This window comes from Myodes glareolus, chromosome 9 (genome assembly GCF_982192425.1).
Source record: "Myodes glareolus chromosome 9, mMyoGla1.1, whole genome shotgun sequence".
Classification (NCBI taxonomy): Eukaryota; Metazoa; Chordata; class Mammalia; order Rodentia; family Cricetidae; genus Myodes; species Myodes glareolus.
In genome coordinates, this window is record NC_142034.1 from 87702491 (window position 1) to 87726077 (window position 23587).

Sequence of the window (23587 nt, forward strand, 5' to 3'; positions counted from 1 at the left end):
AGCAAGTATTTCTGGTAAGCCTCTAGCAATTTTGGTGTCCTGGACTATAACCCCAAATGGAGAAATAAGTTCCTTAAATTCCCTCTTAAATTTCCAAATTCAGTTTTGGAAGCTTTAGCTCTGGGCTTTGTTAGGCCTCTGTCTGGAGTCCTGTTTGGTCCTCGTTTGATGCAGTGTTAAGCAGATCTAATGCTCCTTTGAACAAGAACTTCAGAGGCGAAGGCAAAAAAGTAGAGGGGGATGTGATGGTGTAGGAAATTAGGTCCAGAAGCAGCCCCTAGATTGGCAGGCTGACCTCACGAAAGGGCACAGAACGCATCAAAGGGAGACTCAGAGATACACTTCTGTCCTTCCTCAGTTGTCAGTCATTAATTAAATGGGAATCATGCTCATTATGCCCTCTCTAAAACTTCAGCCAAATCCAGCTTCCAATTTTGAATTAATCTATCTATGTGATGTGGTTAAACAGAAATATCAAACGCTTGCGGGCAGTAGGTTTCGATGATATGAAAAGTTCAGTAGTTTGGGCCATGTCAGTTCTGAGTAGCGTGTGATGAAGAAGCGTAGGCACGACCTGGGACAAGAGCCACAGGACCACCGCAGCCAGGACTTGAGGCCAGCTATTTAACCTCTCAAAACCTCAGGGTCTTCCGTCCGCATAATAGGGGGACCTCCCACGTCCTATGATTATTCATGGAAATTTCTTCACAGAATTTGGCAAGTAGTAAGTGCTTAGAAGAAGTCAACTATTATTTATCACAGTTGCTGATATTAGTAATGAATACATGGAGAAATGAATGTTAAAGGAGACCTCGGGAAGGTATGAATTTGGCGGGAGCATCTGAGATTACACCTCATAGGAAGTTCCGGTTGACCCAGATTTAGGAAACCAGTTCTATGCGTCAGATGAAGCTGGAACTATTGACTTCCCTCAGAATACATATTTTACCTCTGGATTCCTCACTTCGCTGAGGCTGAGAGAAGCTGATTGGAGAAGAATCACCCCTGCTCACACCATAGCACATCAGCTCCTACTACCTACCTCAAATAAACGTTTTGCACTCCCAATACCCTATGACATTAACTGCTTTGTTCCTGAACTCTAAGAGCTTATATGGAAAAGAACAACCGAGTCTTAACTCAGGACCGCCCCACCCTTCCCCCGGAAGGGAAGAGTTCCATATAACTCTCCTGAAATTTCCTTTGAAACTCCTCAGTTTCAAATCATACCTCATCTCCTGATCAAAATGTAACCTACTGGGAGTGCAGAGATGCCACATTTGTTGTCGCCTCTAAAAGCAAGGACCTGAGAAGGGCTGCTCCCCCTGGAAAACAAGCGCTGCTGACAAGTCCAGTCACTGATGTAACACGGAGAAAGGGCTGCTTCAGAGGAAGAAACTGGGACGAGGGAGTTTGGCTGGAGCAATGAGACACGCCGCGAGCCTCTGGGTATTAACCAGACTGGCAGTGTTATTCCTGCGAGACAAGGCAAAGATAGCACCTGCCTGTCTGCCTCTCAGCTTGCCGCATTGCTCCAGCCTTCCCGTGCTCCTGCAAGGTATTCTTGGTGTGGGACGCAAACTCCACTGAGCGGGGAAACTGAGACTTTCCAGGGCCTGGTATTTAGACACTCGGCATCACGGACAGCCAGCACCAACTCCCACAACAGAGAAGACTTGGCATAATTCCCGGAAGGCAGGCCGGCGTGCGGGAAACACCACCCTCGGATCGCCCAGGTAGGCAGCGGGTGGCTTTTACTGACTATGAGATCTGAAGCAGAGAAAGACCGTGAGGAAAAGAGAGCAGTGGATGATGTTTTAGTCGTGTTGTTCTTAACAGTGTTTGTGGGAAAGGTCAGAACACCCTAAACACCCAAGGGACAAGGACTTAGCTGGGGAAAGTGTGGTGCCCATGGAGGGAAGAGGGAGAAAGTCACATACCAGCCGGGAGAGTCTCAAGCCTGACAATGTCCTTACGGCAGAATATTCTGCAGTTATCATATCCCTGCTAGCATTCGCCGAGTTTTCTCCAGTCCCCTTTTCTGGGACAGGCTCTCATGAGCCAAGGCCCCTGCAGTGAGGGAGACAGTGTTACTCTTCTGTCTGTCCCTCTTCTTTCTGTGAATCCCCAGCCCCATCATTTAGGAGGCCTCCTGGGCTCGGGCGGACTGGACTGGTGTGGGTCACAGGTGCAAAAGTCACACCAACAGCCAGGCTAATTATGCCACACCTGTTTCCCCAGGTTAAACTGTTGCTATTGGAAACCGTGATCCAATAGGCAGTTGTTGGCCATCAGTATTGTAACAAACCCTGGACTGGGTCACAGCCCCCCCCCTCCAACCCCGTGCAAAATGGCAAAAACAGTAAAGAATGTGGGTGATGGGTAGGAAGATAGCACCCATGTGCAGTTCCGGGAGACTGTACAGGGGAAAAGCCCACTCTGGCCCCCCAGGTAGATGCCAGTCAAGACAACATTTCTGTAGGTTCAGAGACTTTAAAAATAAGAAATTGTATGCTGGCTGCTGACAATCAAAACACAGAACCTAGAAGCATCCAGGTGATTTTAGATGTAGACGTGACTCGGATCTCCTGAACATTCCTAAACCCACACAGGCAGTGCTGAGCCATGACATTCAACAGGGCAAGGTCACTCCCTCCCTCTCTCAGCCCATCCCTTTCCTGCTCTGCCCCTTTGGTCTCTTTCTAAATAATTCTAGAACCTTTGTCTTTCCATATCGTCTTCATTTTTTTTTTTTTTTTTTTTTTTTTTTTTACTTTTCCTTTTCCTACCCCTCTCCCAGAACCCACCACTTCGTCTGTTCGGAAATGCCTAAGACAAGCAGAAGTTCCTCTTCCTGGGCACCAATTTCTGTCCCTTGGAAAACTGCCTTGTGCGCAGTTAGGCAGTGGAGCAGCTTGGGAAGCTTTGTAATTTGTTTCTCGTCCACTAATAATCGTGCTGTGATGAATAATGTAGCAACGCTTCGGCAAGGTTATGGATGGCGTGGGGTGTCAGCAGAGGAGCCGAAGGGACGGTGGGGGCACAGCCATCTCCCCGTCGTGCGCACTACTGCTCCTTATCAGCTTGCAATGGAAGCCCGAGCTTCGGCAAACGGCATTCAAATGAATTCAGAAAAATGATTAGCAATATGCCAAGAAGACTTCTACTCAGATGCTGGTCCCCATTTTCTTTTCTCGGTGCTTTTTTTTTTTTTTTTTTTTTTTGAAGAGGTGATCATTTGTTGTTCAGATTTTTGAGTTCTAGGGTGATTTTAATTCCTCATTTTTCAGGAGCTGTCTAAAATTTGTCTCTTTGACACACTTCTCCTTATAGACTCAAATGATTCTGTCCTGTTCTTAAAACTGGCTCTCAGTGTATAGGAAGAGGCTCAATGGTAAAGGACCTGCCTAGCCTGCACATGGTCCTGGGTTCAATCCTCAGCACTTTTCAAAACAAAGAAGGATTAAGTTAGATTCACACTCCGTGAAATCGGCTCTGCTGCCTATGGTTCTGCGCCTTCATTGCAGAGGAGCCTAGGACAGCTCCACCCACGTGAAAACCTCCTCCGCACTCCTCTTTCCAATCATGTCCCACCACCAAGTCCCAGCCCCTGGCAGGCACGAATCTGCTACTAGAGTGTGCCTTTTTGAGGCTGTCATAGAACGGAATCATACAATGTGCAGCCTTTTGAAACGAACTTCTCTAGTCTGGCACAGGGCTGTTGGGGTGTGTCCAAGCAGGTGTGTACAGCAATAGTTCATTCCCTTGTCGTAGTTAATTTCCAGTCATATAATTCTCAAACTTGCATAGATTATATTATGATTGTTATGTATGCAGCACACACCATGTTTCCATATACGTTTTGGATAGGCTCCTCCGTCATCTCTCATACTCACCGTTTTCTGACATCAGTCTCCTCGGCAGCTTTAAAGTTCACAGTGTATCGCTACTAATTCTATGTGATCCTTTTGTTCACTGTATAATATTCCACTATATGGAGGTTATGACACTTTGCCTGCCCGCTCTCTTGTTGTAAGACATCCGGTCCGGGATGCCCGTATTGTTTCCGTGTTTTTATCCCATCTCGTCACGGTATAAAAGTAACTTTTGCCGTCTGCCCAAAGAAAAATGTCTTTCCAGTGATGACGTTCTGTTACTTTGAGTTAATTCTCTAGGTCGTTTAGCTTTCTGTCCCCTCCGTTCACTCTTTCCTAAAAAAGCGTGAGGCGTCTGCCTGTTTTTCGGCATCATCTGTTTTGGTTCTTCTTGGTGCCGTTCCACATGTATTTCCATTATAAAAACCACTGGATGGTATATGTGCCTTGTATGGGAGTCGGTAGGATGAGGCTCAGGCTACGAGGTGTGCAGATTGAGCAGGCAGGCAATCGGAGGTTACCAGCCAAGACCGCTTCACCCCTGGTTTCCATCTTGCCCCAGGGCGGCAGATGTCTTGCTCCTTTTCACGGAGAGTACCTTGAAGGCCAGGTGGCTCCTACAGGTCTCTGGCAAAGACCTTCCCCAGACACTTAGAATCTAGAGCAGGGATTGCTCGCAAGTCTGAGCCTTGTAGAGAAAAACGATATATCATACGCGTATTCCATGCGCGTAATTGAGGACTCCAGTTCGCCATGCTCTATTATCTAGAATTAAACATAAAAGACGTTGATAAATACCACATTCAGCTGAAAACACAAATGAATCAAAATGTTATAGTTTCTCTCCACAGGTAATAATTAACATTCTCGTGAATTCCTCTGTGTGCTGTAGAGCATCCTTTCAATGGTACGCTGGCAAAAAAAACTGTATACTTTCAGACTCGTGTGTATGTAGAGCCAGCAGGAAGGAGACTTAGCTTAGAAGATAAGATCAGGATGGGGGAGGCTGAGGGTGGTGATATACCGTGTGTGTGTGTGTGTGTGTGTGTGTGTGTGTGTGTGTGTGTGTAAACATTTTCAAAACAGTATGCGTTTTCATTTCATAAGTGATGATGCAGGTCGAATAAAGATGTGCACGGAAAAGAGAGGCATCTTCCTAGTTCATGTCCACAAGGAGACAAAAGGTAGCGTGGCATGTGGCTTGCATAGAAGTTCGTGAGCATTGGACATGTCTTTTTCCCTGCCTTCCTACACACCAGGACTAGGGACCCTGAAAAGCCCTTGCACCCAGGGTAGGTGTTTGATAATTGACTGCCGCATGAACATCCGAGCAAATGGAGATGCAAATGAGGAAAATGAATGAGAAGCTAGATTTAAAAAAAAAAACAGCATGCTGAGAGCTGATGTCACAGGTTGCTATTCCTGTGGAATTTAGTGCGTAAGAAAGCAAAGGGAATCTTGTGGAGAGGGCTGTCCCTCCTTTGGATTTCTGTCACGGGATACATTTACTTATCAAACGACTCCTTATATAAGAATGTGCTAAGCTCTTTAGAGCGAGAACCCCACGGGATGAAAATCTCAATATGCCAGGCTTAAGTTGGAAAGGCTTGTAAAGAGTTAACCGGTTAAATGGGAGCAGTGGCCATCATTCAGTACACCCTGTGGCAAGGTGTTGTAGTGTTAAACATGGAGCAGGGCAGCCACAAAATTCCTTATATGCATTAGCATAGTCAACGAGATGAGCACCTTTTGGGGTCCTCTGTGGCGAGCAGGCTGCTTGAAGGAGGTAGAGTTCCACTCAGGCTTCTCTTTGATAGGGAATTCCTGAGCCACACTCCCCTTTTCTTCCTATCCAGTCCTGTTACTTCGCACATCAACAGCTACACAGATGAACCCAGATTCACCCTGCCTCAGTGCATCCGAAGCTAGCCCGCAGCAAAGATATTTTAATGCAACGGGTTGGTGATGGAGAGCTAACACTTTCCGCTGGCAGGAAGGGCCACAGGAGATGCTGTTAGTTGGTTTGGAAGTGAAACGTGCCATTCCCACTTGGGTGTGTGGGAGGCCTCTGCCCTCCTTCCCTCCGTGGGGATTTCTGCTTGTACGGAACTTGTTGTCATGTTTGGGTTACTGCAAGAAGGGAAAAAATTGCTCCGGTTTGCGTGAGCTCGAGTTGTGTTTTGGCAAAGATACCCACATAGATTTGTTTCTTGAACTTTGAAAGAGTTCGCGTTTTTGAGGTTTGGAGAAAATGACACCATGGAGTTGCCTCTCAGAAATAGTCTCTTTTCCGTTGGAATTTGGATGGCTTTTTGATCCTTTCGCTCTCACTGCCCCTGTCTATGTATAGTGCCTAACTAATTGGTCCAGAAAACATATATTATGCCTACAGGAGAGTCCAGGACCATGGATTCCAGACAGAATAAAATAGTAGCTTTACTTTCGTGTTGTTTACTTTCTAGTGCCAAAAGATGCTTTTTTCCGGATGCTAATGGACATCAGAGACAGAGGAAACAAAGTTAGGGGGACAAGAGGGCTCCTGGGAGTATCTTTCAAGGTGACATCTGAGCTCAGACATGCAGACTAAGAAAAGAGCTACTCAATTATCTGGATCCCCAAGGCTAAGGCTTCGGCAAGTGCACAAGGCCCGAGGCAGAGGCCATGAGGATCTGGGCCCTTTCTTATTTGCGTCCGTGTTTTCTTGCAGAAAAAGGCTTGAAACTAAGTGGGAGAGACAAAGCTAGGCTAGATTGCACGCAGTCCTAATGCCCCGTCAGTTGTGAAATGACTTTGTTCTTTCAGCTTCCTCTGCCTACACATTGTTCTTCCCAATGGTAGAACGGCTCTCCTTTGACCCTTCTGGTCTCAATCAAATGTCCTCTGATCAAGAAACCCCTTCCCAGACCACACCGTCAGAGTGTCCAATAGGCAGTCTTAGAAACGACAATTATTTTTCTCCTCCAAATCTGATTACTTCCCGTGAAGGATGACTCCCTCTCCACATTATGGAGTTAAGAATGATCCCATTTGAGGTGATAAATACGAGGCTGTTTCGGGAACGCAAGAAGCCCTGAGAAACAAATTGCTAATTCATGACTTAGACCATCTAAATGTGATGAACAGCTCAGGCGGGCCGGGAGTCGCTCCGCGGTGGGTTGCCCTCACAGAGCAACCGGCGTGGCTCTGAAAGGAACCAGAGAAAGTGGCGTGTCTGGATGCTACCAGGGACTTGTCTCACCAAAGAGGGACTGAAGCTGAATGGGGCCTAGCCACGCGAAAGGAAACCTACGCCTTTCCCTTGCTGGTTTTCATCGCAACGTGAGCGCTCCTCAGAGGACTGTGCTGCAAGATGGCTTGCTTTCTTATGGCTTTCTCACAGCCCATGTAAGCTGAAAATGTGAAAAGGATATATATATAACATGATAATATATATAATATAAAATTATCATTTTAATCTTCCGTTAGATCCACAGCTGCTCACTGTAATTCATGAGTTGAAAATAAGAGAATCTCTTGTTCTTAGTAGCGTTATTTGTACTAGAGGTATTTAGCCACCAAAGTTTTTTTTTTTTAATCCACAGAAATGATCATCTTTGAGGCACAGGTTCTGCGCCATCATCATCCTTATTTATTCTGTCGAGAAAGAATGAAATGTTCTAGGCAGAAGCCCACAAATGTGGGTGTTCCCTAGGTGTTTCCCGCTGTTCGTGCGCGCGTCTTCTAAGAGCTTTGGGCTTGCCGGGTTGTTTTTCTGAATAAGCCCTCCTTGATGATGGATCCTTTGATGGAGGAGGAGACAGAAGTTAGGTATCTGAGCCCTGAATACAATCTCTATGCAAACCTAGAACCACCGGAAATATTCTTTTGTCGTTAAGATTTTTCTTTTTATGTAAGATTTATCTAATAAACTTACTTATTTACAAAAGTCTTAATAAATTTATTAAATAGGTAAGATGTATTAAGATTTTTGTAAATAAATAAAAATATCACACCCTTGAATTGTAAAATTCACTTTGCTACAATTCAGTGAATTTCTCTGTAGTTCAAGTAGCCATTCCAAACGGAAGCCACAAAGTTCCACACTAAATTTTGCACTTTCAGTATTGAATATATTTTATTTATTTATCCACCACGAAAATAAAAGGTCCACGTCAGAACTGGAGGAAAATAATTTGTTTTCTAGCCCCTTTGGTAACTCTTGCCCATTCCCTGCATTCGGTCCTTCCTCATACACTTATCTTTATCCCTCTCGCTCTGTTTTCTCCGTTTTATACCGGACCCAGGGTGTGTTTATTTACAGAGACACATATATTATTGACCAGACTGCAGATATGAGAGAGAACTTGCAGTTTGTGTCTTTCTGAGATCATGTGACCTTGCGTAACATTATAAGGATGGACCTTCGAAGTCCATCCATGTTCCTGCAAACTTTTAACTTAATTTTCCTTTAGAGATGAGCAGTGGTCCAATATGGGCAAATAGGTTTATTCCAATTCTTTGATACGGTGAATAAAGCAGCAATAAATACAGAGGGAAAAGAACTGGGTGGCTGAATAGTTTTCCACAATGGCCACACTAATCTGCACCCCCACCAACAATAAATACGGGTTCCTTTCTCTCCTCATCCCTCTAACATTTGCTGTCAGGTGTGTTGATGACAGCCATCCTGGCTGGGCTATGGTGATATTTCAAAGTCATTTCAATTGGCATTTCCATGATATCATGGAAATGAAACTTGAGTTGAACACTTTGTAAAATAGTTGTTGGCCATATATGTATTTCCTTCTTTCTTTCTTTTTCTTTCTTTCTTTTTTTCTTTATGAAAACTACCTATTTAGTTCATTTGCCTGTTTGTTATTTGTCAGTTTTAATCCCTTCATATTTAGCTTATGCAAATCCTTGTAAATTTTGGATATTAGCCCGTTGTCTAGTGTGTGGCTGGTAGAGATTTCCTTTCCCTCTGTGGGCTGTGTTTGCTGGTCATTTCCTCCGCTGTATGGGAATTTTCTTCATACAGCCCCACTTGTCGGTACTGAGCATTCGTTCCTGCGCCTTCGGTGTTTTGTTTCAAAGTGATCGCGCACCCCAATGTCTTGAAGGGTATCCCTTGTAATTTTTTGAAGGTTTCAGTGTTTAGGGGTTTCAATTAAGGTCTCTGAACTTAAAAACTGAAGGAACCCTAGTACTGGATTCATGAACGGGGGCTAAAACCCTGCAGCTGAGCCTCTGGTCATAAGGGCATTAATTCATCTTCCTACAACAAAAGGAAGGGCTTCACAACACATAGGCCTCCTGTTTGGTGCCTGCTGTGACTATGCCAGACACTTGGGCTGGGGTAGGCTTTCTTACATTCCCTGATCAGCTGCTGGGTGCTTCTGCTCAAGGTCCATAAGAAGGGCCATGAGCACTGGCGGAGCCCTGAGCCACTTTAATTGGAAGATGTAAACAACTCCAAGACAGCTTTGAAAGAAACCAATAATCAATCAATCATGAGCAAACCCCAAAGGGCACTCTCCAACAGCGTTTGAGCCGCGGGGTCCCCGGCATTGGATGATGCTTCAGAGAGCCCAGGAAGCACTCGGTTGTTTGTATGGAGTAAACTCTTGCTCTGACTCTCAGTGTGTGCGTGTGTACGTGCATGCGTGTGTGTGTGTGTGTGTGTGTGTGTGTGTGTGTATGTGTGTGTCTGTTCTGAAGATAGAAAAAGTATTTCTAAAACGTCTCTATCACTAGTCCTATACCTCCCATTACATCAGCTCTCCCTTGACAAGAAAAGAGACGCCGTCCATGGGCTGACATTCAGCTGACTTCTGTTTGTATAGTATGGAGCAACTTTTGTTCTCTTGCCCTATAAGGCATGTACCAGGAGAGATTTGGGGAAAAGGTCACCCAGATAGTAAATAATTCTGCTGAGCTTTGAAGTGAAAACGCTCCAGGATCCTTTCTCCCCATCCTTGCCATTTAACTGGGGCGCTTCACACTTGCTGCCCCTGAATGGTAGCGAGTAGAGCCTGTCCCCACCCGTGCTCATCAGCGCCTCCCGTTATAGGCACTATTGTGTTGTCCTTTTATTTTGGTCATCTTACTGTATTCATGGAACAAATGTGGTGGGGGATAGGAAAGAAGAGGAAGAAATGGAGGGAATAAGAGAGAGGATGAGAAAGAGGGAGGAAAGAAGGGAGGGAGGGAGAAGGAATAAAAGGAAGGAAGGAAGAAAGGGAAGGAGGGAGGGGTAGGATAAGAGTTAGGGAGGGAGGGGAGGAAATCTACCCCAAGGAAAATATAATCAAACACTTTAGCTTAATGGAAAAGAATTCTACTGTGAGCATCTACACACACACACACACACACACACACACACACACACACCTTAAAAATAGTTGGGCCTTTGGAAAATATTATGTTTCATAGGTAGGGAAATATCCAAATTATTCCCAGTTTATTTTCCAATAAGACCTCGAAAAGCTATTGAAAGAGCTGGGACGAGAAGAGTTTACATTTTCGATGCAATTCTCTGCTTAGGAGAGTGATAACGCAGGTCAAATAACAGGGAGAGTATTTTCTGCTGCAGCGCAACAATCAACACAACGTTTGGGCGTATTAATAATTTCACTCCTAAACTTCTCGACAGGGAGTTCATGGGTCTTAATAGTATTGTCAAGGTCCTTAGGGCAATTGAAAAGCCCAAAATCATTACTTTCTACTGATAGACTTTTCTTCCCCAGAGGAGCTCCAAATACCTAGGGTAATGTAGATTTATGGAAATGCTCACACACACTCTGCTTAGATGGAACTTGGCAATAAAATAGCATCTTTAGAAAGGAAAGGTTCTTCTCGAGTATTTCTAGTGTCTATGTGTTTGTGTGTGTGTGTGTGTGTCTGTCCGTCTCTGTATGTGTGTGTCTGTGGGTCTGTACGTCTTTACGTCTGTGTGTCCATGCATGTGAGTGTATGGCTTGGTATCCGGTGAAGCTGACTTTATCTTCAGGAATATTTTCCTAATGAGTTGGGCCAAGTAAACACTGATTATGGAGCATGATAAAAATGATGGGACAGCTGGGACTCAAGTCTCTTTAGACCTGTCTATGTGAGAATTTCACCTTTTTGGGTAGGTTGACCCCAGAACCATTAGGTCCCCCTATCAACCACTTAGCGCATGACAGTCGTTGACTGGGCACCCAAGCCAAGTTTCTCCTTCCCCTGTCTTCCACAAGTCCCTGCCTGTACCCAGCTGGGCTTGGACTGGGCAGTAAAGGTCCTATTCTTTCAACATGCCCGTGCCCATCCACTAGAACAAACCACAGGCTTCTTCTTAAACCCTTGTCGTCCCTTTGACTCTCCAGGGGCCAGGACCGGCTCTATCCAAAAAGTATTAACAGTATCAAGGGCCCTGCCACAAAGCATCCCAAGGAACCTGCTTTAGAGGAGGCCATTTTATCTCTTAGGGGAAAAGTACTGTGGGTTGTGAAAGTTGTATCCATCTGAGATCTAATTCTGATGGACTCCAACGGGCTCTGCCACAAACAATATCCCAGACATCACGGTCTATAAACCAGAGGGAATCTTCATTCTCATGTAATGTCTGGTAAAAGCAAATTTATAGGACAAAAAAAAATGATTTGAATTTGCCAGAGACTTCCTGAGGGGAAAAGGGAGGGAGGAGAGAAAGAGGGAGGTAGGGATTGCTAAGGGGTGTTCTGAAATTAGACACCAGAATTGTTGCACCTCTTAGTCAATGTATGGAAGAAATACAGACATTTAAAAGAGGTCCGTATTATTATAGCTTAGTTAGGCTATTTGGAAGCAAAGAGGTGACCAGGCAGAACAAGGAACAAACATCCTAAAACAAGGTCAGAGGGATTCAAGGTCACCTTTTCCCCTATCCTGCTACCTCTTTGTTACAGGACCTCCCTGGAAAAAGCTACAAGAAAAATTAAAGAAAGACTTGCCACTGAGTCCAGCAGTCAATGCTGAGAGATCCCTGATTCTTCTCCAATGACGCTCTCCAACTATAACTCCCTAGGGAGTCTGTTGTCCATTCCCCACTTCAACCAGCTCTAACTCTATCAGACACTGTGTCCCCCTACTGGGCATGTGAAACAGAAGAGACAGACCCCGTTCCTAGAGTAGTTCATGTGACAAGGTGGGACACGGGAGAGCCCCAAGAGAATATAGAGCCGTGCACTGGGGTTTCTAAGTAAGATGTATTCAATGTGAAAAGCCACCTCCCAGAAGGGGCATAGATACGTCACAGCTCGAGACACATTATGGGGCGAGACTGCCGTCACTGAACCAACCTGCCCCTCAGTTGCCTTACCCTTAAAGCAGAGATCAGTGCCTACTTTCAGACAATTGTGTTGAGATGAACAATGTAAGAATCTCAGGGCACAAGCCACACTTACACTCCCTCCTACTTAGAGACTGCAGCTGGCCCTCCAACCTTACTCACTCATGAGTAATGGCAGCGCTGATGAAGCTTTGCTTTCTAAGCCTGCAGATGATAGTTTCTCACGGCAGCAACTCCCATGCTTCTGCTCCATGACGTTGATCTGTTGACACAGAGCACAGATGCACTCATCATGGTTTTTAGCTCCGAGGTCAGATATTTCAGGTACTCATTTCCTATACATGTGCACAGCCCCTGCCTTCCACGGTCCTCTGCTCAGGCTGACCGAGCCCTTCCAGCAAGGTTATCACCCTTCCTATGGGACAGCGTGTCCCCCATGCAGAGAGGCACTAACCGAAGTTGGTGCTGGGAGCCTGAAAAGCTTCCTTCCTTCTTCCTCCCACCCCCTCCTCCCTCTGAAGAGCTGTGGCCCCAGCTTACAGCACCGGTGTACAGATATCCACACAGTAATGCTGATGGTTTTGCCTGCCCTGGAAAGGCAGGAGGACCACACACATGGGTCAGGAAGAGAAAATACATGTCCATTCTTAAGGGGGTAAATCATTCAGCAAATGCTAACGCGAGGAAGGAGGGGGGGGCAAGCTCAGCACCCCAACTACCCTATATTTAGAGACAAATCAGGAAATCTCTTGGCAAACACAGGAGGAGGCTGGATTTGGATGATCCCTCCATCCATCTGTCCCTAGGGGGTTGGCGGAGTGCCGTGGGTCAGAACAGGGCAGGACGAGCCAGGACAGAGTTTGCCCTCGGTCCTGCCTCTGTAGACCTAATTGCTGCTCATCACTCAGGCCAGGGATGGAGTCCAGAGCGGAAGGACTGGGAGGGGGCCTTGGGGGAGGGCATAAAGGGAGTGTGCTCTGCGACTTGGTGGTTCTGTCCTATTTCTCCTGACACAAGCTGCAGGGAGACGCAGTGCAGAAGGTGGGGGAGGGAGGTTCTCTCCAAAGTCTCATAGATTTGACTGCCGTTTAGGCGTGTATGCACACAAACCGAGTCATGCTAGATGTTCTTTCTGTATGGCTAAGTACACAGCATCAGAGCTGGGGTCTAGTCCCTTGTTTTGTGAATGTGTTCCGGCCTTATGGCCCATTGTTGCATGCCTGGGAGAGGAAGAAAACCTGGAATCAGATGCCTTCTGTGATGCTTACTAAGCTGTGTGACTGTGGGTATATGGCTTAGCTGCTCTGAGCTTCCCTCACTGTATCTGTAGTGCGGCGATGATGTGTTATATACCCTACAACAGTGAGTCGCTGTACAACGGAATCATGTTATGTCTAGCATCTGGCTCAGCACCAACACAAGGGGGCCTTAATTCACAGCAACCTCAATCAATGTTATCATTTTGTTGTCAGGAGCAACACTTGTTTTGAATATGGAAATAAATTGTTCTAAGTCCCAAGTCAGAACTACAGTCTTGGGACTGTCTGTCACAGCCAGGGGCCATGCCACACTCACAGGCTGCTCATTTACAGGCTGTATTTAAAGTCAGCAGGGCCTGGGCTTGGGAGTTTTGCCTCTGTGAATTCACTAGGCACCTCCATCTAAGATCTGCCTGCTCAAAGAGCCAGGCAATGGGGCCAGAGTCCAGGAAGTGCTCTTAATTTTCCAGAGAGCCTAAGCTTCTCTGTCATTGTTTCTCTGTCAGGTTTCTGTTGTCATTGTCAGTATCTCTGGTTATATAAAATCTATCATATGTATTTACCATAATATGTATTAGTAGCTTGCTAATGCCAAGAATGGGGTTACGTTAGTTATTTTATTGTATGTATTGGGGTGGGAGTTGCCAGGGGACAACTTTCAGAAATCAGTTCTCTCCTTCAATGATATGGATCCTAGGGCTTGAATTCAGGTCATCACGGTTGACTGCTGAACCATCTTGCTCATCCAAGGTGCCAATTGACAGTATCTCATATTATTTTCTTAATGATCATATAAGAGAGAAAAGCTCATAATGCCCATTCTACAGACAAAGAGACGGACTTGGAAATGAAGAATGTAGCTTTTCAGTGGCTAGCTATGTATCCAGCGCATGAACAGAGACTCAAGGCCCACGGCCAGCACAGTTGTCTTCCAGTTCAATCCACTCTCCTTTTTTAGTCCTAACCGTAGGCTGTTGTTCTTTGAAATCTTCACCCTCATTTCCCTGGCTCCCATACAGGGTCAAAACGAATGGTGTCCCGTGCCAATTTGCATCCACCAAACACTCCAAAGTCTGCCAAGACCGTCCCTACTTCTAGCATCTTCAAGTTGTTGTCGGGATTCAGCATACTCAGAAGAGGTAGATCTGTACAAGGCTGAGGGTTCTTAGTGAATTTGTCATTCCTGGGTCTGAGGGGGATGCAATACTTAAGACGAACCGTGGGCATGTCAGCACCAGAGTGAGCGATCCATCAGCTCGTAGGCAGGCCCCTACTTCCCGATTATTTTTTTTTCTTGCATGTACTTTATCATCCTTTTTAATCACCAAGAAAAATTGGTACTTACTATAAGGCAAGACAAAGCTGTCTTCATTGGTCCCTGCCCTCCCACACCCTCTGTACCCTCTCCCTGGGCAGGAACAGTCCCAGCCTGAAGGCCTCCCTCGACTGTTTATATAAGCAGAATACAGTAACAATAGCCAATCAGTAACCATTGACTCCTTTAGTTTACCTAGCTTTAAAAAAATTCTTCCTTAACGTTAGCTGAAGTGTGGGTTGCTGCTTGCCTCCACATGTGTTTGGGCAGCCTTGCCAAAGTCAACAAATGAGGGAACAGATGTGCCAAGACCTCAGTCGGTAGAGACAGCCTGGAACTACCAGGGCTCAGAGAAGGGCTGCTTTCTTCTTCATCAGTCAACCCAGAAGCACTTAGGGCAAAGCAAAGGGCTGCTGTGTGTGTGTGTCGTTGTCAACCAACGACAAGTGTGCCATGAAAAGTCTAAACTGCAGCAGCCTGGGCTATGCTGCCACAGAGCAGACAGCGGTAGTGCTTACACATACGGGAAGCATCGTTCCTGAAAACCCACTTCATGTTCCTGGGCCATTCAACTTCTTTAGGTCTTGATAAGAACCCACTACAACAGTTCCTTTTTCCTATGGTGAATGGTCATGCAGAACTAACTTCTAACTCCTGGTTCTCATTGTTCATGATGATGATGATAATGATAGTGATGATGGTGGCGATACATCTACTTTTGAGACAGAGTCTTTCTATGTAGCCCAGGCTGAGTCTTCCAGGATCTCAGTCTAAGCTCCTCAGGTGCCTTGGAACTCGTCAGCACAAAGCTTCAGTAACAGTTGCCTTTTGCCCAGGAGGGGCACACTCAGCAGGCTGCCACTCTATCAGCCCTCACCAGATACAGTTATTTGTATTTAAATTACGTTATTGTGTAATCTTGCACCCATGTTCTAGAAGAGGCATCAATGATATGCACAACCAGCTATCCCAATAAATGTAACCTAAGAGTAGATGTCATGGTTCTCCTAGAAGTCTGCTTTCCTCCTTTGTGTTTCATCCTAGAGTGCAACTGCCTGTCACTTTAGAGAAGGGCTTCTTCTGTGCTTGAGAATCCTGGAAAGCAGGAAAGCACGCTGACAGTCATTGTTTGAATCTTAGCAAATGGAAAACCTTCCCAGGCAGCAAATCCCAGAAGGTCCATGATGAACACTGGTGACTACAGAAGATGCCTTGGAGTCATCAGAGGGACATTTGCCACAATGATCTCATGGTACCCGGGTCAAAATGAGAGTCACCAACACAGCAGAATGAAGACTCAGAAACAAGGGACAGCAAAGGCCACTACTGTATTAGATGATCGCTGGGGTTGATGGCGCTCTAGAGAAACTGCTGGGAGCACGCACCTCGAACCAGTTGTTGCAGCAGAAGACGCACTCCTTTCGATTCTGAGTTTTGTTTCAGAAGTCTAGAGTCCTACAACACAATTGAATTTTCGTAATATTCACATTGTCGGTCACTGACCTGGAATCATTGACCAGCAGAGCTGAAGTCTGGGTTGCTTGAAATCTGGGTTCCTTTTCAGCTTCAGTTTCTCTTACCCATCATCTTTCAACCCAGAAAGAACCGGAGCGTTCTCGACGCAGGAGCTTGTAGCTTGACAGGCCCTTGGGGAGCACGTTCAATGCCTTTGTCCTTTCTCTCATCCACAGTGATCTTACTGGGTCATCACTGCTGCGTTCCACCCTTTGGCACATGAGTAAAACTGAGAATTTGAGGGTTAAAAGGGAGTGGCATGCTCCGCTTTCTGCAACTAGAAAGCGGTAGGCTCAACCCTCAAATCTAATTCTCCAGATTGTTCTCCCTTGCCCTCCAACTCCATGCCCATCCCACCCATTGTCTCCGCACTCTGTGTCCCCTGGTGCTAGCATAACTACTCTGTGCAATGTCAGCATTTTTCTATCTTCTGCACCTAGCTGAAAAGATGGCCACTGATAGATGGATACATGAGCAACTCCGGTCAGCATTGTGGAAGCGAGCACCAGTAGCAAGAACTTTTCATCAGGGAGGTGCCAGATAATGTTTGCTTTCATTGCTATCAATAATCTCCTTGCAGTGAACTAACATATTGCTTCACAGGAGGGTAAAGCGAATGAAGAACTGAGTGTTCCCTCAGCTTTCCCTACTCTTATTTCTCTGGGCTTTTTTTTTTTCCAGAAAGTTCGAAGCCTTCCTTTCAGGTAAACAGAATAGACTCTTGACCTCTCTTCCAATTAATATGGATGCCCATTGCCTAGTGTCTTTGGATCATACCATGTAGCAGCCAAACTCATTCTCCCCTTGCCCCAGACATCACCCCCTGGAGACCTCACACCACACACACACACACCCACACACCCACACACACACACAGCCACAGAAATTCCACCCACTCCTAACACAGATGGGCAGTGAAGCAAAGGCCACACAGCGAGAAGAGGCAAGCTTTGCTGGGGTGAGCAGACAGGAAGCGAGACGGGCTGGGAACTCTTTCAGGGAATTGCATTCCTCACTTGGCCTCTTTGTACTCGGAGAGAGTGTGTGGTCCAGAGTGCTGGGGGTGGGAGCCGGGGGCAGAGGAAGACAGAAAGTTAGGGCTCGGAAGAGGGAGCGCGGATTCTCACCTGTGCACCTCATCTTCCCAAGGCAAGTCTCTTAATTGCCTAAGTAATGGGGAATAATGATACCACTTGGATTGGAGTTGAGAGGGGGGAAAGAAAGGCATGAGAATTCATTAACCCTGTGTGAGGGGCTTGGAGAATGCTTCTGAGAGACCATTGTTACATCACTTTGCCCCTTTCCCACCTCTCCCCCACTAACAGGAGACAGATAAATGCTAAATAACGACGTAATAACACATTACGAGTCAGACAACAATGCCGGCATATGTAATAGCCTGCTACAGCTATGAAACTCCACCAAAGATGTATTTAAAGTGTCACCACTGCCTAATGTAAAACATGAATTACAGGTTCATTTGGAGGACACGATTTAAAATCTATACAACCGTACCTTGGCATTTCCCGCTGGGTTTTAGCTTTCGTTGTCTTTTTTTCTGAACATTAGAAAAAAAATTCCCAAGTAATTTCAACCCAGAGACACTAACTTCAAGGAGCAGTTTTGTTCTATCCTTCCCCTTTCTGTTTTTGTCGGTGGCAGTGGCTCCAAACCTAGCATCTTTGTGACATGTTGTCTTCTCCGCGGAACGCTTCACAGGAACCCCAGAATGTAGATTACACCTTTTGGAGATGTAGCCTGGCCACATAAGGAGACAAGTACTTGAAATTTGTGTCAAATTGCTTGTTTAAATGAGTTGAGCCAACTTCTTAGAGCCAGGACGGCAGGGGCTGGGGATTTTCAAAGTTGGCAGGGGCCAAAATGACAAGGCTCAGCAGTCACCTGGTGAGCTGCCAACACTGACTGGAGGCTTCAAAAAAAAAAAGATAGACTTTCTCAAGTACATGAATTAAAAGTCATGTTTCAGCATCTATTAAAAGGAAATTATAGTCTCACATTGCAGCATAAACCACTTTTGCTTTCGTTACATTTAAAATACCGCATTGTGCCCACGGAGAATCAGTGGCTACGGAAACCTTGGACAGGGCTATCCTGAGTAAAGGTATTTACACAGGGCCCTTTGCAGTGGCAGAGATCTCATGTGAGCGCTTTCCCTGCAAGGAGAGGGGATTTCAGTATTTGCAAGATGGGATGTGGTTTGAAGCCAGGATCATGATTTCAAAACATCTCCCTTAACCCTCGGCAGACTCTGTCCTGGGGCCATCTCATAGTGGAAAGGAGCTCTCAAAATAATAGTCAGGGAGGGCTGGCCGACTCTCAAAAAAAAAAAAAAAAAGAAAGAAAAAAAAAGAAAAGAAAAGAAAAGAAAAGGAAGGAAGAAAAAGGAAGCATGTACAGGCACATATATGTTTTTATACCTATTTATGTGTTTACCTATTTGCTTTGAGTTGTCGGCTTCTTAAAAACCCAGGGAACTTCATCCAAAAGTACAGCTCTTCAGGGTCCCCTACTCATTTAAGAGACATGTTTGCCTTAAGCCACGGTAACACTGACCTGGAGTCTCTGAAGAACACTTCCAACTATTCCAGTTCAATCCTATCCACGTCCTTACCTAGTCACTACCATGATTTCAATGCAAAGTCACTCTCCGCCGTGTGTGTGTGTGTGTGTGTGTGTGTGTGTGTGTGTGTTCAATATCTCTGGTATCACTTCTCCCCATCCACCTTGTTTGAGACAGTGTCTTTGGATGTTCACTGCGATATATGCTAGGCTTGCTGCCCTGAGACTTTCCGGGAATTCCCTTTCCACCGCCTCCCATCTCACCGGAGAAAGGCTATGGTTGGAGATGGGCACTATTGTGTCTGGCTTTACATGTGTTCTGGGAATCCAAATCTAGATCCTTATGCTTGCACAGCAAGCACTTCACCCACTGAGCCAGTTTGGCTCAGTAACCGTGTTTGATTGACACACAAAAAAATGGTATGCAGTTTCAGTGCACTGTGTGGTGATCAAATCCAGGCAGTTAGCATCCCTGCCACCTGAAACACTGAACTTCTCTGTGATGAAACATTCAAGAGACCATCCTGCAGTGGGAAATATACTTTATAGTTGACTATAATGACTCTACTATGTAGCAGAACCCCAAAACTTGGTCTTCCTATGTAACTCTCTGTGCCCTCCAACCTGTACAGCCTCTTGCAGCCATTATTGTATCTTCCATTTCTACAAGAATACCTGGATTTGTTTGTTGTTTGTTGTTTAAGTTTTTACCAAGAAATGAAATAAAAACTTGTCACAAACCAAACCAGCTTTGAGAATATTATCGCTTCCGTTGCAATTATCAGATAATTCCAGGGACCATCCCTCCCTGATCCAGCTGGTTTATCTAGCCTCGACCCTCTCTGCTCTCCAATTGATGCATATCAATAAATACAAATCAAAGCACAGTATTTGTTTGTGACTGATAACTTTGGGATGTTCTAGGCAGCCCCACCTGTAACCTCTGGTTTGTGGTTTGCAGTCACTACGGACGTGGGCCCTTTGGCTGTAAACCCCACCCCACAGGTGCAGGGTTCCTGAGACTGGAATCTGCAGATTCTGATGGCTGTTTCTCCATCCTCTCTTCCAGGCCCTCCGAACCACCACAGCCAGTCAACTCTGAGGCCCCCTTTGCCACCTCCTCACAACCACACGCTGTCTCATCACCACTCGTCGGCCAACTCCCTCAACAGGAACTCACTGACCAATCGGCGGAGCCAAATCCACGCCCCAGCTCCAGCACCCAATGACCTGGCCACCACACCGGAGTCCGTTCAGCTTCAGGACAGCTGGGTGCTGAACAGCAACGTGCCACTGGAGACTCGGTAAGTTCCTTCCCTCTACTCTAAGTCACCCGAGTCACCTGGCCCTGGGCGGCTCTTAGTTCTTGTTGGAGAGACATTGTCAGCATAAGGAGACAAGTTTAATGCCTCCTTGTCCCTTGGTAATTTGACCCTGGACAGTAGGTTGATCAGTATTTCTTTGTTCGCATGTGTCCCCTTTTAATGCTTGTTTACTTTCTTATACAGCTTTTGTGTACCCAACTAATAGAATTAGCATAACATAGTTTTACTCAAAGGCTCATGGGAAACGTGCTTATAAGGGTATATTGACTGAATGCAGCTGATAAATTATGCATTTGGCCTTTCTTGAAGTAATAAATGAAGACTCATTTGAAATTAAGTGTTTGGGGAGACCTTGAAAACAATCCCCAATTCCAGACTGACAGAAGTCTAATTTTAATTTATATTTCATCCAACCTGCTGGCCCACTTTCCTCCCTCCTGTACACACTAACAGCTTGGTGGCTCTGGGGCAAACAGGGAAGTGGGCAAAAAACAAACAGCAAAATGGGGAGGTACTTGTGTTGGGAAGGGAGAATCCAGAATTATCCCCAGGTCTGCCTCGGTTTTATTTTTCTCTGCTTCTGTCCCTTACCTGCTTTCCCTTCTGGTCTTCTGAAAACCCTGCATTCCTCAGTAGGCTTAAAGAAGATCCTAGGGACACAGTGTGGTAGACAAGACACAGACAGGGAAAGCCATGAGAACATTGGTCTGTGATGCCCAGAGCCTTGTGGCTCCATCCCCAGACACCTTCTTGGTTTGCGCACTCCAGTTGTTTGCTTCTCCGAAAGAGCCACCAAGACACCCGTTTGTATGGGCTCGGCAGGAAATTCTCAAGTCAGTTTTAAACTTTAATAACTTAGGTTTGAAGAAGACAAATAATCCACAGTGTTTCTGGTTATGGCTGGTGGATTTTCCGCACACACCTGGAAGCAATTGAGACAGCGGTAACGTCTGGAATTGTTGCTCTTCTAGGGCGTCTCTCAAGTATAAAGAACAAGATCTTGAGCACTGGTAGATGGGGCACCCTGGTTCCTGTATTCACACCACACTTCCATTTCATCTTCTGGCAATTAACTCATGGTTTTCACCTATGTCTTCAGCCCGAATCTTTGAAAGATTAAAGGATGTTGAGGCGTAAGAGGGCTATCTATGGATTATACAGAATAGAGAGTTATGAACATCTACACTAATGCAACAATCCTAAGAGCTACGGCAGAGGCTGCTGGTCAACCAAGCTAGATGGAATCTTTCTGTTTTGTCTCCTGGTGTTTATGAGCCACTCTGGAGTTTGTTATCAATCTCTTCTTTGTGTTACTAGATGACTATATATGAGAAATCGTTTCTGGGTAGAAAGAGATAAGAGAGGGAGAAGGATGTGTGACTGCCTGATTGCCAATGGTATTAAGCTTTTAGTGTGCATTTCTTGTGTACACGAATATGTATTTTTCAATGTACATTAACACATTCCAACTTTATCTTAGTGGAGTCAGAAAGCCATCCAACAAGGTCTAAAAAAAATGATTATTGTATCTTCTTCAGCGATGTGGAGTCTAGTTGTAAAGGAACATTCCTGCAGTGGGTCTGTGGTTTCCCAGTGATGGTAAGTTGTGAGGGAACCTGGTAGCGCCCTCATGATCCCCTTACATACGAGTGGGAGGTGTTTGTTTGGGCGAACAATCATAAGCATGTGTCTTGCGTGCTAGATTGTCCAATTTACAGAACCAGATCCACCAGCTGCTGCTTGGAAATACTCTCCCCTTGGTTATAAGAACATACACAAAGGCATGTATGGGGAACGCAGATAACCATGCACATAAAACAACCATACGCATAAAACCATAAAATAAAAATATTCAAAAGGATACTTATAAATTTGTCTCCTAGCTGTTGGATGAAATTGGTTAGTTTCCTAGGAGACTTATTGTCAAGAACCACTTACAAGAAAAGATCCCCTTGTTGAGCACATGACCGAAAGGACCCACAAAAGCAGTGGGTCACTTAACCACTGTCTTGAGGTAAGCTCTCTCAGCCCCTGCCCACTGCTCTCTAGAGTACTTCTGCAGCGCCCTTGCACAAGTAGCATTTTCTCCAAGGGCTGGGAGTCTTCAGTGATGTCCTTGGAAAAGGCAAGTTACAGGCGAACTCTGCCCGTAGGCAGGATCTCCAAAACCTTGAAGTCTATTTGAAAGAAAGAAGAGGTGAAGGCAGCACCTGGAAGTTCTTTGTTCAGTGTGTTCAAGATCCAAACATCAGAGGCTGAGAATGTCTGTCCAGGGACTGGGAAGACTCACAGAAATCAAGTCAACTTCAGCCTTCGCAGAACTAAATGTAAAGAACTTGAAAGTACGGGGAACTGCACACAAAAACTTTAGCATTAAGCCATAGTGCTTTAAGAACCTGTGATATTCTGGCGTGGAAAAGTAGCTCAGTGAATGAAGACTGACCTTGTGTATGCAAGGCTGGGGTCGGTCAATCCTTAATACCCAAATAAACAACCAAGAGCTGAGGAGATGGCTCAGTTGGTACAGTTACTGCACAAGTGTGAGCGTCAGAGTTGAAACCCCTCATGTTCCTGTGAAAGGCCAGGCACAGTAGCACATAGCTGCAACCCCAGTGCTGGAGATGGGATGTGAGAGGAAGCAGGAAGACCTTGAAAGCCATTGACTAGTCAGCCCAATGGACAATGCGTCTGTCCCAGGTCTCAAAAGCTAAGGCAGAGAGCCGTTAAGGAAAATACCCAACATCAACACCTGGCCTCTACCACAAGTGCATGCACAGCCACAAATGTGCATTACATGCACACATACACAACAAATAAAATTAAACAAAGAACGTGAATCTGTACAGCATATAATTTCAACGTATCTGTGGTTTCGCTAGCCCAACCTTAAAAATGGAAAGCAGAAGGGAAAAGAAACTTTACACAGAAGCAAGCCTACTTAATCTTTTTAAAAAACAACGTTAATTTTCTCTCTTGTTATCAGATAGGTTCTGAATTCCCAAGAGCAATGTGAGATACTGAGTGGGTCATGAATAAATTGTACACACCCCTCTCTAAGGTCTCACACAACCCAAAGGAGGGGTTAGGCGAACAGAAAATCCACTACATATAATAATAGATAATGGAAGAATAAAAGTCAGAGTGATTGTCACACACACACACACACACACACACACACACACACACACAAAAAGTTTCACAGCTTAAAAGCTACTAGATCTGCATTTTGAGAGGTAAGTAAGGGTCTACCAACTAGAAAAATCGAGAACATCCAAGCCCAATTGTGGATCATTTGTTCCCATGACCACCATTTTTTATATTGTCGGTAACATCTGAGAGCTAAATGAACTCACTCATTCAAATGCTGAAAAGGTGAGATTTGGGAAGTGTCATTTTCTTACCCATGGGGGTATGATAGCAGGTGTGGGAGT

General features: G+C 45.4%; 1 protein-coding gene across 4 annotated transcripts in view; it reads left to right on the forward strand.

Moving 5' to 3' along the window:
• The window catches only part of Tenm2 (teneurin transmembrane protein 2), a 1241175-nt gene that overhangs the window by 928097 nt on the left and 289491 nt on the right, over window positions 1–23587 (forward strand). For all 4 annotated transcript variants that reach the window (XM_085694277.2, XM_085694278.2, XM_085694281.2 and 1 more), the window contains one exon: window positions 19901–20135. In XM_085694277.2, coding sequence (XP_085550403.1) covers window positions 19901–20135 — 235 coding nt within the window. The remainder of the gene's footprint in view (window positions 1–19900; window positions 20136–23587) is intronic.